We start from the raw sequence: 15417 nt of genomic DNA, 5'->3' as shown, positions 1-15417 counted from the left end.
TACAGATATTAGGCTCATTGATCTGTAGTTCCCAGGCTTTTTCCTGCAGCCCTTCTTAAACAAAGGCACAACATTTGCTACCCTCCAATCTTCAGGCACCTCAGCAGTGGCTGTCGATGACTCAAATATGTCTGAGGACTCGCAATTCCCTCCCTAGCCTCCCACAATGTCCTGGGATACATTTCACCAGGTCCCAGGGATTTGTCTACCTTAGAACCATAGAATCATAGAAAATTACAGCTCAGAAACAGGCCTTTTGGCCCTTCTTGTCTGTGCCAAACCATTTTTTGCCTAGTCCCACTGACCTGCACTTGGATCATATCCCACCACACCCCTCTCATCCATGAACCTGTCCAAGTTTTTCTTAAATGTTAAAAGTGACCCCACATTTACCACTATATCTGGCAGCTCATTCCACACTCCCACCACTCTGCGTGAAGAAGCCCCCCCTAATATTCCCTTTAAACTTTTCTCCTTTCACCCTTAACCCATGCCCTCTGGTTTTTTTCTCCCCTAGCCTCAGTGGAAAAAGCCTGCTTGCATTCACTCTGTCTATACCCATCAAAATCTTATACACCTCTATCAAATCTCCCCTCATTCTTCTACGCTCCAGGGAATGAAGTCCTAATCTATTCAATCTCTCTGTCACTCAACTTCTCAAGTCCTGGCAACATCCTCGTGTACCTTCTCTGCACTCTTTCAACCTTATTTACATTTTTCCTGTAACTAGGTGACCAAAACTTACACAATACTCTAAATTCGGCCTCACCAATGCCTTATATAACCTTACCATGACACTCCAAATTTTATTCTCGATACTCCAATTTATAAAGGCCAATGTACCAAAAGCACTCTTTACAACCCTAGCCACCTGTGGCGCCACTTTTAGGGAATTCTGTACCTGTATTCCCAGACCCCTCTGTTCAACTGCACTCTTCAGAGTCCTACCATTTACCCTGTACGTTCTACTTTTGTTTGTCCTTCCAAAGTGCAATACCTCACATTTGTCTGCGTTAAATTCCATTTGCCATTTTTCAGCCCATTTTTCTAGTTGGTCCAAATCCCTCTGCAAGCTTTGAAAACCTTCCTCACTGTCCACAACACCTCCAATCTTTGTATCATCAGCAAATTTGCTGATCCAATTTACCACATTATCATCCAGATCATTGATATAGATGACAAACAACAATGGACCCAACACCAATCCCTGTGGCACACCACTAGTCACAGGCCTCCACTCAGAGAAGCAATCCTCCACAACCACTCTCTGGTTTCTTCCACTGAGCCAGTGTCTAATCTAATTTACTACCTCCCCATGTATACCTAGCGACTGAACCTTCCTAACTAACCTCCCATGAGGGACCTTATCAAAGGCCTCGCTAAAATCCAGGTAGTCAACTTCTACTGCCTTCCCTTCATCCACTTACCTGGTAACCTCCTCGAAAAACTCTAATAGATTGGTCAAACATGACCTACCACGCAGAAAGCCATGTTGACTCTTCCTATTAAGCCCCTGTCTATCCAAATATTTGTAGATCCTATCCCTTATCACACCTTCCAATAACTTGCCCACCACCGACATCAAACATGGCCTATCATTTCCCGGATTTCTTTTGGAACCTTTTTTAAACAACGGAACAACATGAGCCACTCTCCAATCATCCGGCACTTCCCCCGTGAATACAGACATTTTAAATATGTCTGCCAGGGCCCCTGCAAGTTCCCTCAAGGTCGTGGTAATACGTGGTTTTCCCTCAAGAGCCTCCCTCAAGGTCGTGGTAATACCCTGTCCGGTCCTGGGGATTTATCCACTTTGATTTGCCTCAAGACAACCAGCACCTCCTCCTCTTTAATCTGTAAAGGTTCGATGACCTCCCTAGCTGTTTGCCCTATTTCTGTAGACTCCATGCCTGTTTCCTCAGTAAATATGGATGCAAAAAAACCGTTTAGTATCTCCCCCACCTCTTTTGGTTCCATACACAGTCTACCACTCTGGTCTTCAAGAGGACCAATTTTATCCCTCACTATCCTTTTGCTCCTAACATACCTATAGAAGCTCTTTGGATTTTCCTTCACCCTGTCTGCCAAAGCAACCTTATGTCTTCATTTAGCCCTCCTGATATCCCTCTTAAGTAGCTTCTTGCACTTTTTATATTCCTCGAGCATCTGATCTGTTCCTTGCTGCCTGTACATTTCATACAACGCTCTCTTCCTCTTAATCAGCATTACAATCTCCCTCGAGAACCAAGGTTCCTTATTCCTATTTATTATGCCTTTAATCCTGATAGGAACATACAAACTCTGCACTCTCAAAATTTCTGCTTTGAAGGCCTCTCACTTTCCATTTACATCCTTACCAGAGGACAGCCTGTGCCAATCCATACTTCCCAGATCCCTTCTCATTTCATCAAATTTGGCCTCTTTCCAGTTCAGAGCTTCAACCTGAGGACCAGATCTATTCTTATCCATGATCAGGTTGAAACTAATGGCATTATGATCACTGGATCCAAAGTGTTCCCTCACACTCACATCCATCACCTGCCCTAACTCATTTCCCAATAGGAGATCCAATGTCGCATCCTCCCTAGTTGGCACCTCTATATACTGATGTAGAAAATTCTCCTGAACACGTTTTACAAACTCTACCCTGTCTAAACCTTCAACAGTATGTGAGTCCCAATCTATATGTGGAAAATTAAAATCTCCTGCTATCACAACCTTCTGTTTCTTGCAGTTGTCAGCTATCTCTCTGCTGATTTGCTCCTCCAATTCTATAATACAACCCCATTAATGTGGTCATACCTTTCCTTGATAAGCCTTAAGAGCACTGTAATATGTATACTCCTCAAGACATTTCTGTTTATTTCCCCAAGCTCCCTAACATCCATGCCTTTCTCAACAGTAAATACTGATGAGAAATATTCATTTAGGATCTCACCCATCTCTTGTGGATCTGCATCTAGATTACCTTGTTGATCCGGAAGAATCCTACTGTCTCCCTACTTTTTTGCCCTGTATGTACTTATAGAAGCTCTTTGGATTCTCCTTTGCCTTATCTGCCAAAGCAATCTCATGTCCCCTTTTTGCCCTCCTGATTTCTCTCTTAACTCTACTCCAACAACCTCTATACTTCTCAAGGGAACCACTTGATCCCAGCTGCCTATGCATATCATATGTCTCCTTCTTCTTTTTGACCAGGGCCTCAATATCCCAAGTCATCCAGAGTTCCCTACTTCTACCAGCCTTGCCCTTCAATCTAAAAGAAATGTGCTTAATCAGAACCCTGATTGATACACTTCGAAAAGCCCCCCCTCTTATCAGTCATTCCTTTGCCTGCTAACAGAGTCCCCCAATCAACTTTTGAAAGTTCATTTCTAATAACTACCAAAATTGTCCTTGTCCCAATTTAGAATTGTAACTTTTGGGCCAGACCTATTATTTTCCGTAGCTATCTTAAAACTAATGGAATTATGGTCACTGGTCCCAAAGTGATCCCTCACTAACACTTCTGTCACCTGCCCTTCCTTTTTTCCCAAGAAAAGGTCAGGTTTTGCCCCCTATCTAGTTGGGCCATCCACATACTGAATGAGAAATTCCTCCTGAATATACTTAACAAATTTCTTTCTATGGAAGGCTCTAATGCTATGGCTGTCCCAGTCAATGTTGGGAAAGTTAAAGTTCCCTACTATTACCACCCTACTTTTTTCGCAAATGTCTGTAATCTCTTTACATATTTGTTCCTCAATTTCCCGCTGACTAATTGGGAGCCTGTAGTACAATTCTATCACAGTGATATCTCCTTTCTTATTTTTCAGTTCTAACCATTTAGTCTCAGCAGGCGAATCCTCGGATATGTCTCCTCTCAGTACTGCCTTGATATTCTCCCTAATCAAAAATACAACTCCCCTTCCCCTTCCTATAGCATCTGCACCCTGGAACACTGAGCTGCCAGTCCTGCCCCTCCCTCAGCCATGTTTCAGTGATAGCTATAATATTCCAAAACCACATGCCCATGCCCTGAGTTCACCTGCCTCTTGCATTGAAATAAATTAATCTAGACTTCCCTTGTTCTCTGCCCTGCTTTCTTAGGCCACCTATCCAGTAATGTTTTGTACACTTTCCTTGTGTTTTACTTCTCTTATCCTCACTGGTCCCATTCACTTAGTTCTCCAGACTCTGTACTCTGTACTATGCCCTTTTTGATTTTTGAATTTGGTTTCTCTGCCTTTCACTTTACCCCTTACTGTCTTTTGTTTCTATTCCCACTTTACTTCCCTCTGACTTCATGCGTCAGTTCCCATCCCCCTGCTGTATTCATTTCAACCCTCCTCAACAGCACTAGCAAACATTCCCCCTAAGATATTGGTTCCAGTCTGCCCAGATGCAGACTGTCCAATTTGTACTGGTCCCATCTCCCCCAGAACCAGTTCTAGTGTCCCAGGAATTTGAATCCCTCCCTCTTGCACCATCTCTCAAGCCACATATTCATCTTAGCTATCCTGACATTCCCACTTTGACTAAAACATGACACTGGTAGCAATTCTGAGATTACTACCTTTGAGGTCCTACTTTTTAGTTAAACTTCTAACTCACTAAATTCAGCTTGTAGGACTTCATCCCATTTTTTGCCTACATTGTTGATGTCTATATGCACCTCATCAGCTGGCTATTCACCCTCCCCCTCCAGAATATCATGCAGCTGCTCTGAGACATCTTGGTACAGATGCAGCCGCTCTGTGACACCAAGGAGGTAACACCCTGGAATCTTGTTTGCATCCACAGAAACACCTGTCTGTTCTCCTTACAATTGAGTCTCCTATCACTATAGCTCTGCCACTCTGTTCCCAACAGAGCCAGTCACAATGCCATGAACCTGGCTGCTGCCATCTTCCCTGGTGGGCCATCTTGCTATCAGTATCCAAAATGGCATATCTGTTTTGAAGGGAGATGACCTCAGGGACTGACTCCTGCACTGCCTTCCTACTCTTCCTCTGTCTGATGATCACCCATTCCCTATCCCCCTCAGTAATTTTTATCTGCAGTGTGACCAACTCAATGAATGTGCTATCCACGACTTCCTCCAAAGCAGCTCCAGGACCGTCAAGTGGTCTAACAGGAGCTGTAGTTGGACACACTTCTTACACACAAAGGAGCCAGAGACATCGGAAGGGTCCCTGAGTTCCCACATCGAACAAGGAATATGACACAGGTCTGGGATCTCCTGCCATGACTTAACCTGTAGGTTAACTTACACCTACAATGCCAAGAGAAAAAAGGAAAAATTACTTACCAATCACCAGTCAATCACTTACTCGCTGGCTGTAATATCATGGTTCAATTTCTTTCTACCTCTCAGTTGCCTTCAAGTCTCCCTCCTAGGTCTACCTCTCCCCTCCTGCCAAAGATGAGCACCTCTTTCCCCTCAACACCAAATTCCCACTCAGCTCCAAATTCCTGATAACCTCACTCTGGCTGAAATCTCACTCCAGCTGACTGGTCCTGCACAAGCTCACTGGTTCTTTGAGGGAAGAGGGAAGCTCAAGATTGTGAGATGCAGAGAAATGTGGAGAGGGCCTGCTTGAGATCCCCACTTCTTCCTTACTGTATTGACTAGCACACATTCTAATATCCACTAAATTTAATACATCATTTCTGATTGATTGCAGTTGACCTCCTTGCCCTTTTGAAATGGAAAGCACAGCCAGACAGGGTGATGGACATCCTGGGGAGACTACGTCATGTCAGCGGTGAAGAAATAGTTAAAGTAAGTCACAGTTCAGATCATAGTGTCCAGAGTATGGCCCAAATACTCAGACAACAAAGTGCCCTTCTCTTGTCTACTTACTTCTTCAGATCTGTCTTTTGTCATTTCGCTCTTCACCACTTCTCCATATTTCCATTCTGTGCCACTCATCTATCCTTGTACCTCCTCTCCCTTACCTAGAATCCCTACAATACAAAAGGAGGCCATTCGGCTCATCAGGTCTGTACCAACCACTATCCCACCCAGGCCCTATTCCCGCAACCCCACACATTTACCATGTTAATCTTCCTGACACTAGGGTCAATGTAGCATTGGCCAATCAACCTAACCCACACATCATTGGAGTGTGGGAGGAAACTGGAGCATCCGGAGGAAACCCACACAGACACATGGAGAATGTGCAAACTGTGCACCAACAGTGACCCAAGGCTGGAATTGAACCTGGGACCCTGGCGCTGTCAGGCAGCAGTACTAACCACTGTGTCATGTGCCACCTCTTCTCCATTTCTCTCCTATTACCACCCTTCTCTACATCCTCCATTCCTTTGTTTCCCTGGACTCACTGCCAGTGCCCCCCCACCCCCGCCGCTCACTCTCCCTCCCTCATTCTCCATTTTTGCTTTGTTCTGCTCCTATTATCTCTTTCCCCTTGTCCTTCATTTCAGTTCTTAACCTTCTCCTTTCTGCCTCCCTGTCATTTCACCTCCTAAATTTTCTTATTAATGCTGCCTTTTGTCTATTCTCTCCCTCTTAGTAAATCAGTGCATAGGTAGAACAGTATGTTCAACTTTTCTAGTGTTTGTAGTGTTGAGTGTTGAAAATTCACCAGGCTTCCATTACCACTTGTATTGGGCGTAATTTAGAGGCAAATATGATGAGAATCTCCAACATCCTGTGCTAAAGAGATTTTTTTTTTGAGATTTTTGGCAAATGGCTGAATTTGCAGAATGGAATTGAATAGATTAGAGCAGAAGGTGAGATAAATTATGAAGAAGCAGCGGTTAGAGATACAAAAAATATGGCTTTAAAAGTTCTACATTATCATATGAGCGTCTTTTGAGGGAAGCAAGGAATCAAAGAAGTTGGAGAAGGGTAAGTGACAAGGGTTGACATCTTTGATTGGATATATTTTAAAGCAATCATCACTAGGCCACTGCCTCCACTGCGTACACCTAGTCCCCCAACATGCCCATCCTCAGTGCATCCATTGTTTGTGAATAGAACTTCCCCTTACCTGACAAAGGGGCAGCGCTCTGAAAGCCAGTAGCTTTTGCTACTAAATAAACCTGTGGACTTTAACCTGGTGTTGTGAGACTTCTTACTGTGTTTACCCCCGTCCAATGCTGGCATCTCCACATCATAATTCTTAATTTTAGACAGCTTTTTCTGATATTTTTTATACCTATTTAAAATGTTTGAAGACAATGAAAAGAATGCTGTTTTTAATGCTGTAATTTTTCTCGCAGATTGCTTACAGCAGTGTACCTAAACATACCTTTAATTCTTGGATACTTCAGGACAATCCTGAAAGATCGATAATACTGACTGATAAATCTTAATGTTAACACAGGAATGCAGGGAAGAGGAAAGTAGGATTTGTGGGAATTATTGTGGAAGATAGTGGTAAGCAGAGACTTAGGCCGGGACTAACCATGGCAGAACTCACCACAGGGGATGTGTTAGGCCAGCCAAAAGTCTTTCAGTGGGACTGAAAGATTCCAACAGTGAGTGGGGCTGAAGAATCCCGGCCACAGTTTATCCACTTAGAGCATTTGTAAAACTGGGAGGGTAAGTTGTCCCTTTCTGCTTCCACATATGTTGCATTGGCCAGATCACAAATGTCCAGAAAGTGGAAAGTAGATTGCTTGCCTGCTGTTTCAAGAGAGAGAAAAGGTACATGGACCAAGGAGACCTGGAAAAAATAAAAGCTGCCGGAGAAAAAATTATTAATTTTGGCTAGCTTCATGTGAGATGTAAATTAATTACTTTCTATACTTACTCAATATTCATTCATAGAACTATTGTTAAAGAGTGTAACTATTTGCTGGGTTATACTTCCGTGGGCACTAGTACCCCTCCAACCGCTCACCCAATGGCTGTTAACCCCAATGCACATGGGATCCCAAGATAGCCCTCACTTGGCATCTTCATTTATAGTTGGAGTCACTGGATAGCAATTAGTGCCAACATAATATCCCATCTAGCAAAGGATGCAGAAAACAACAGTAGTATCCCCAACAGAGAGCAGCTAACTAGTCAAATCTTATCTTTCTTTTCTTCTTGACTCTGTGTTGCATGGTGTATCAATCTAGTGAACCATTTCAGAGAAGATCCAAGTTATTGGGTGCTTGTTGTAGAGGACTGATTCTAAACAGCATTTAAAAAATCTATTCATTTCAGAAGTAAATTGGTTTCAATGTTAAAACTTAGCAAATAGGTACTAATACTGAAACATTTCCCTTAGTTAAATCTCTCTTCTCTTTTCCAGTTTTTGCAGGATATTTTAGACACCTTGTTTACAATTTTAGATGACAACACTGAGAAATATGGGCTGCTAGTATTTCAATCCTTGGTATGTATCATTAATCTGGTAAGTTATATACCTAAGATTTCCTAAAATTGTCTGAGATGAAGACTATGGGGTGAGATTTTCTCAGGATATACTGACAATTGGCAAATAATGCTTTTGGGATTATGTCCCAATGTGTTATGTGGTTAAAAAAAAGACTGTCAGTTATTTCACCTCAATTTTTTTTGAACTAGCAGCACAAGCAGATCATTTGCCGCATTACAAAATAAAATTAAGATGATCATTTTGTTTTCCCCCCTGATTTTCTCCCCTCCTTAAAGGCTTTGATGCTTGCTGCGGTTTTAGACACCCTCCTATAACTCACTGCCCATGTGGCCATTACTCAGGTCTAAACCTAGACAGTAAATATAGGGTACACAGCTGTGCATAATCCTGTTCTGACATGACATCCACATTTCACAAGGCATGTTCGGTATGAATTAGAAAAATGAACCCTAACCAATTTTCCTTGAAAACCTAGCTAAAATGAGTCTCTGTGCAGGCTGACAACTGACTCAGCAGAATTGGAAATGGGGCCATTCTGGTCTGTATGGCTAATGGGGGTAAACAATGCAGGAAAAGAGAGTGTTTCTGGCCAATTTAAGATTGTCAGTCAAACTCATAGTGTGGCTCACTTTGGCTAGAAGACACACAGATACTCAAACTCAGGGACCTATCCTTTGCAGGAACATGTCCACACATTTAACCTTTTTGTACTAAACACAAGCTTAGGGAATAGGCATTCCCTTGTCCATTCCCAGGGCAATGTCATGACCAATCAGAGTCGACCTGCCCAGTTTGAATTTGAACAAAGTTGAGTAGTTAACTGATCACTGCTGATTTCTCCAAGGCAGGCAATACTTTCACCATTCAGGGTCCATTTGCCAAACGATCAGCACTCTTCTCTCATGCAAACTAAATTGTTGTTCCCCTGTTCCTGTTGGTAATTTCTGGCAAGCTATCTGATTTGTGCAAGACAAAAAGATTAGATAGTATGAGCAGAATTCATCATAGAAATCATAGAAACCCTACAGTGCAGAAAGAAGCCATTTGGCCTATGGAGTCTGCACTGACCACAATCCCACCCAGGCCCTACGCCCATATCCATACATATTTACCCACTAATCCCTCTAACCTGCATCTCAGGACTCTAAGGGGCAATTTTAGCATGGCCAATCAACCTTTTTTTTCTAACCCACATATCTTTGGACTGTGGGAGGAAACCGGAGCACCCGAAGAAACCCACACAGACATGAGGAGAATGTGCAAACCCCTCACAAACAGTGACCCAAGCCGGGAATCAAACCCAGGTCCCTGGAGCTGTGAAGCAGCAGCACTAACCACTGTGCTACCGTGCTGCCCAACCATTGTGCTACCCGTGCCGCCCTTCTCCGAAAAAAAATTCTAAGTGTTGAATTTGCTGGAGTAATTCACGCTGTTACTTTCAGTGGGAGTTCAGAAAGAATCTTCCACATTCTGTGCACTGCAGAGGTCATCAGCTTGAATATCATTAAATTTCAGGGGGTGGGAAGTAATCCCACTGGAGAGGCTAAAACCAGCACAGTGGCCCCGAGCTGTCAGCCTCCTGTTTGCTGGCCAATTCAATCGCTGACCAGCCCGCGACCCCTGGAGTGCTGTCCCCGCCCCCCTCCCACCCACCCACACACACACACACACACACACACACACACACCCTGTACAGCTGTATATTTCCACCAGCTGGTGGCAAAATCTACATGGCCATTTCCCAATCTAAATGACAGATACAATGATCTCAGTGATCACTACCAAGAAACAAGCTGGAGGAGGCTAAATCATGTGAGCTGAAGGACCAATTTACTAATTTTCTTTAAACAAATTATATATTTAAAATATAAAGGTACCTCAGGAGTGTTGAGAAACAAATTAAAATATTAGCTTGTAGTATTGATGTGCTTTGGGGTTCCATCTCCCTAAAATCAGGATTTTGAAAGACAATGTAAGTATCTTTTTATGAAAGAATGGTTCTCTTTATTTCATTGTGTATTTAGAGGAATGCTGATGATATGCAGACATCTGCAGCTACTATCATTTCCCTCTCTCTTTTGCCTCCTCCTGCTCCTCTCCTTTCCCATCTACAGTATGTCATGTACATGGAATATACAGGGACATCATAATTTCTGGTTCAACAGCAACCTCAAAGTTTTCATTTATTTTCACACCAGCTGTGCTATAGCCAATAGGGGAAAGAGGGTCAAACATGAAAGAGGAACTGAAAGAAATCCTCATTATTCAGGAAATTGTATTGAGGAAATTGCTGAGATTAAAACTCAATAAGTCCCCACAGCCTGATACTCTGCATTCCAGAGTACTCAAGAAAGTGGCCCTAGAAATAGTGGATGCATTGGTAATCATTTCACAGCATTCTATAGACTCTGAAAGAGTTTCAGTGGATTGGAAGGTAGCTAATGTAATATCACTTTTTTAAAAAGGAGAGAGAGAGAAAATGGGGAATTATAGATCAATTAGCCTGACATTGGTTGTGAGGAAAATGCCGGAATCAGTTATTAAGGAGATAATAACTGAGTGGTGGAAAGCGGTGACAGGATCGGGCCAAGTCAGCTTGGATTCACTGAAGGGAAGTCATGCTTGACAAATCTTATGGAATTTTTTGAAGATGTGACCAGTAGAGTGAACAAGGATGAACCAGTGGATGTTGTGTAACTGGACTTTCAAAAGGCTTTTGACAAGGTCCCCACACAAGAGATTAAAACTCATGGTGTTGGGTGTAATATATTGATGTGGATAGAGAGCTGAATGCCAACAGGAAGCAGAGAATGGGAAAAAACGGGTCCTTTTCAGGCAGTGACAAATGGGGTACCACAAGGTTCAGTGCTGGGATCCCAGCTATTCACGTTATACATTAATGATTTGGACAAAGGAATTGAATGCAACATTTCCAAATTTGCAGACAACACTAAACTGGGTGATAGTGTGTACTGTAAGGAGGATGCAAAACTTGGCAAATGCTTGGCAATACTTGGCAAATGCAATATAATGTGGATAAATGTGAGGTTATCCGCGTTGATGGCAAAAACAGGAAGGAAGATTATTATCTGAATGGTGGCAATCTAGGAAAAGGGGAAGTGCAACGTGACCTGGGTGTCATGGTGGAACATTTGCTGAAGGTTGGCATTCAGAGATTTGATTTGATTTGATTTGATTTATTATTATCACATGTATTAGCATTCAGTGAAAAATATTGCTTCTTGCGTGCTATACCGACAAAGCATATCATTCTTAGAGAAGGAAACAAGAGAGTGCAGAATGTAGTGTTACAGTTATAGTTCGGGTGTAGCAAAAGATCAACTTAATGCAAGATAGATCCATTCAAAAGTCTGATGACAGCAGGGAAGAAGCTGTTCTTCAATCAGTTGGTACATGACCTCAGACCTTTGTATCTTTTTCCCAACGGAAGAAGCTGGAAGAGAAAACGTCCGGGGTGCGTAGGGTCCTCAATTATGCTGGCTGCTTTGCCGAGGCAGCCGGGAAGTATAGACAGAGTTCATGGATGGGAGGCTGGTTTACGTGATGGATTGGGCCATGTTCATGACCTTTTGTAGTTTCTTGTGGTCTTGGGCAAAGCAGGAGCCATACTAACCGGCGGTGGGGAAAGCTAATGGTATGTTTGCCTTCAAAGCAGGAGGATTTGAATATAGGAGTAAGGATGTCTTGTTGCAGTTATACTGTACCTTGGTGAGGCCACACCTTGGATATTGTGTAGATTTTTGGTCTCCTACTTTGAGGAAGGACATTCTTGCTACTGGTCCAGCGAAGGTTCACCAGACTGATTCCTGGAATGGCAGTACTGACATATGAAGAGAGACTGGATCGACTGGTTTGTATTCACTGGAATTTAGAAGGATGAGAAGGGATTGCATAGAAACATATAAAATCCTGATGGGACTGGACAAGCTAGATGCGGGAAGAATGTTCCCAATGTTAGGGAAGTGCAGAACCAGGGTCACAGTCTAAGAATAAAGGGTAAGCCATTCAGGACTGAGATGAGGAAGAACTTATTCATTCAGAGTTGTGAATCTATGGAATTCTCTACCACAGAAAGCTGTTGGGGGCAGTTTATTAAATATGCTCAAGAGGGAGCTGGACATGGCCCTTATGGCTAAAGGGATCAAGGGATATGGAGAGAAAGCGGGAGTGGGTTACTGAAAGTATATGATCAACCATGATCAGATTGAATGGTGGTGCAGACTCAAAGGGCCGAATGGCTAACTCCTGCCCTTATTTTCTATGTTCCTATTAGCCACCAATAACAATTGTTGCAGCTTCTCAACCAGATGAACATGGCTCAAATCCCAGGGATCCTTGTCACACAGATCTATTTCCCTCAGTTGTGTAGATTCCATAAGCCTCAAGGTTGCACGTTGTGCAGATATGCTGGCCTCACCACATGACATTATTTCCTCTGTTTTGCCTCTCGCTGACTCATAATTTCAGGGATCTGGGTTTGATTCCCAGCTTGGGTCACTGTCTGTCTGGAGTCTGAACATTCTCCTGTGTCTGCATAGGTTTCCTCTGGGTGCTCCTGTTTCCTCCCACAAGTCCAAAAGACATGCTTGTTAGGTGCATTGGTCATGCTAAATTCTCCCTCAGTGTATCTGAGCAGGCACTCGGGAATTTTCACAGTAATCTCATTGCAATGTTAATATAAGCCTACCTGTGACAAATAAACAAACTAGCTTTAATACACATCCCTTCCATTTATCTGGTGAGTGGGAAGCCAATCTTGTGAAGAATGTCTCTATTCAACAATCAGTGAACTTTGTTTCAGTTAATCCTGTCAGAACACAAAACAAGACAGCTTTCTCTTTCTCCACTTAACCTCTCAATTACTACTGGATTTAAAAAGGTATTAATAAGTACCTTATGATTGTACTATTCTCCAAAGCCTCTAATTTACACTGCTTATCAGGACATCCTTCAATTTTCTTCAGTTAAATATTGGGAATACCAAAGCTGTTATCTTTGGGTCCCTTTTATGAACTCCATTCATGAGCTACTGATTCCATTCCTCTTCCTGGCTACTGTTCGAAGTTAAACCACAAATTTCACAAGCATGGCATCCAAATTGAACTTGAACTTAGCTTCCAAACCCACATCTTCTTCAGCTTCCAAACCCACCAACTTCCACTTCTGTAACACTGGCAATCCACACTACACCCTCAGCTGATCTGCTGCTGAAACCCTCATCTGCGTCTTGATTTCCCGAAAACATGATTATTCCAATTCCAACACGTTACTGGACAGCCTCCAATTTTCTACCCTCCATAAATTTAATGTCATCCAAAGTTCTGCTGCTAATATACAAAGGCACCAGATTTTATTCATTCATCACCCCTGCATGCACTGACCGATATTGACCCTTTGTCTAGCAACTACTCTGTGTTAACCTGTCATCTATGTGTTCAAATCCTTTTGTGCTCATACACTCTCCCACTTCTATAACATCCTCCAGAAGAGGATGATTTCTGCACTGTTCCTGCTTTTGCATATAGAATCCTGAAACGATTACAGTGCAGAAGCAGTCCCTTCAGCCCATTGTGTCTATACTTGCCTTTGGAAGGACCAATTCACCACATGGCTCTCTCCTGCTTTTTCCTCCTTAACACTGCAAACTTTTTGTTTTCAAATAATGATCCAATTATCTTTCAAAAGCCACAATTGACCCCGCCTCTACCGTGTATTAAGGCAATATAATCAAGATCCTAGCAACACGCTGCACGATATAAGATTTTCCCTTGTATCACCATTGTTTCTTTTGCCAATTACTTTAAATCCATGCACTCTGTTTCTCAATCTTTCACCATTGGGAATAGTTTCTCGCTATCTAGAGTTCCAATGCCTCATGGTTTTGAAAACATCTATCAAATCTCCTCTCAACCTTTTCCAAGGAGAACAGTCCAAACTTCTCCAATCTTTCTACTCAATTTAAGTCCTTCATCTCTGAAGCCATTCTTCTGAATCTTTTTTCACCCTCTCTAATACCTTCCTAAATACCCAAGTTGAGGCCAAGTTTTATACATGATTAACATGATTAAGGTGATAAAAGAGGTGGATGAGTAGCATTGTTAATCAAGGATAGTTTAACGGCTGCTGAAAGGCATTTCGAGGGGGATCTGCCGACTGAGGTAATATGGGTTGAAGTTAGAAAGGATCAGTCATGATGTTCATCCCAAATAGTAATAGATGTGCAGGAGGAAATGGCAAAGCAGATTATGGATAGGTGTGAAGGTCACAGGGTAGTTATCATGGGTGACTTCAACTTTCCAAATATTGATTGGAAGCTTTATAGGTCGAATAGTTCAGATGGGACACTTTTTGTACAGTGCGTACAGTTTTTTGTACAGGGGTTTCCTGACACAATATGTGAATAAGCTGACAAGAGGTGGGATCACATTGGACTTGGTACTGGGTAATGAACTGAGCCAAGTGTTAGATTTTTTTGTGGGGGACCACTTTGGAGATAGTGAGCACAATTCGGTGTCCTTCATTATTGCAATGGAGAGGGATAGGGTTACATGGCAGGGTAAGGTTTATAATTGGGGCAGGGGTAATTATGATGCAATTAGGCAAGAATTAGGCAAGAATCAGTCCAGAATTATAGGGAGGAGATAGCTTGACCTTGGAATTGGACATAGCTCGGCACAACATTGAGGGCTGAAGGGCCTGTACTATGCTGTAATGTTCTATGTTTCTATATTTCTAATTAGGGAGCATAAGATGGAAACAGAAACTGTCAGGTATGGGCACAAGTGAAAAGTGGAGCTTGTTCACGGAACAAATACTGCGTGTCCTTGATAGGTATGTCCCTGCAGGCAGGGAGGAAATGGCCGAGTGAGGGAACCATTGTTCACAAAGGAGGTTGAATGTCTTGTCAAGAGGAAAAAGGAAGCGTATGTAAGGATAAAAAAGCAAGGTTCGGCTGGGTCGCTTGAGGGTTACAAGGTAGCTAGGAATTAGTTTAAAAAAGGGCTTAGGAAAGCTAGGAGGTGGTATGAGAAGGCCTTGGTGGGTCAGATAAAGGAAA

At 42.6% G+C, this 15417-nt stretch overlaps 1 protein-coding gene across 5 annotated transcripts in view; it reads left to right on the top strand.

Moving 5' to 3' along the window:
* The window catches only part of dock3 (dedicator of cytokinesis 3), a 965674-nt gene that overhangs the window by 672265 nt on the left and 277992 nt on the right, over positions 1–15417 (top strand). For all 5 annotated transcript variants that reach the window (XM_080184500.1, XM_080184509.1, XM_080184492.1 and 2 more), the window contains 2 exons: positions 5667–5764; positions 8253–8336. In XM_080184500.1, coding sequence (XP_080040626.1) covers positions 5667–5764; positions 8253–8336 — 182 coding nt within the window. The remainder of the gene's footprint in view (positions 1–5666; positions 5765–8252; positions 8337–15417) is intronic.

This window comes from Carcharhinus amblyrhynchos, chromosome 3 (genome assembly GCF_965287045.1).
Source record: "Carcharhinus amblyrhynchos chromosome 3, sCarAmb.v2.hapA, whole genome shotgun sequence".
Lineage (NCBI taxonomy): Eukaryota > Metazoa > Chordata > Chondrichthyes > Carcharhiniformes > Carcharhinidae > Carcharhinus > Carcharhinus amblyrhynchos.
This window is presented reverse-complemented; position numbering and strand designations above follow the sequence as displayed.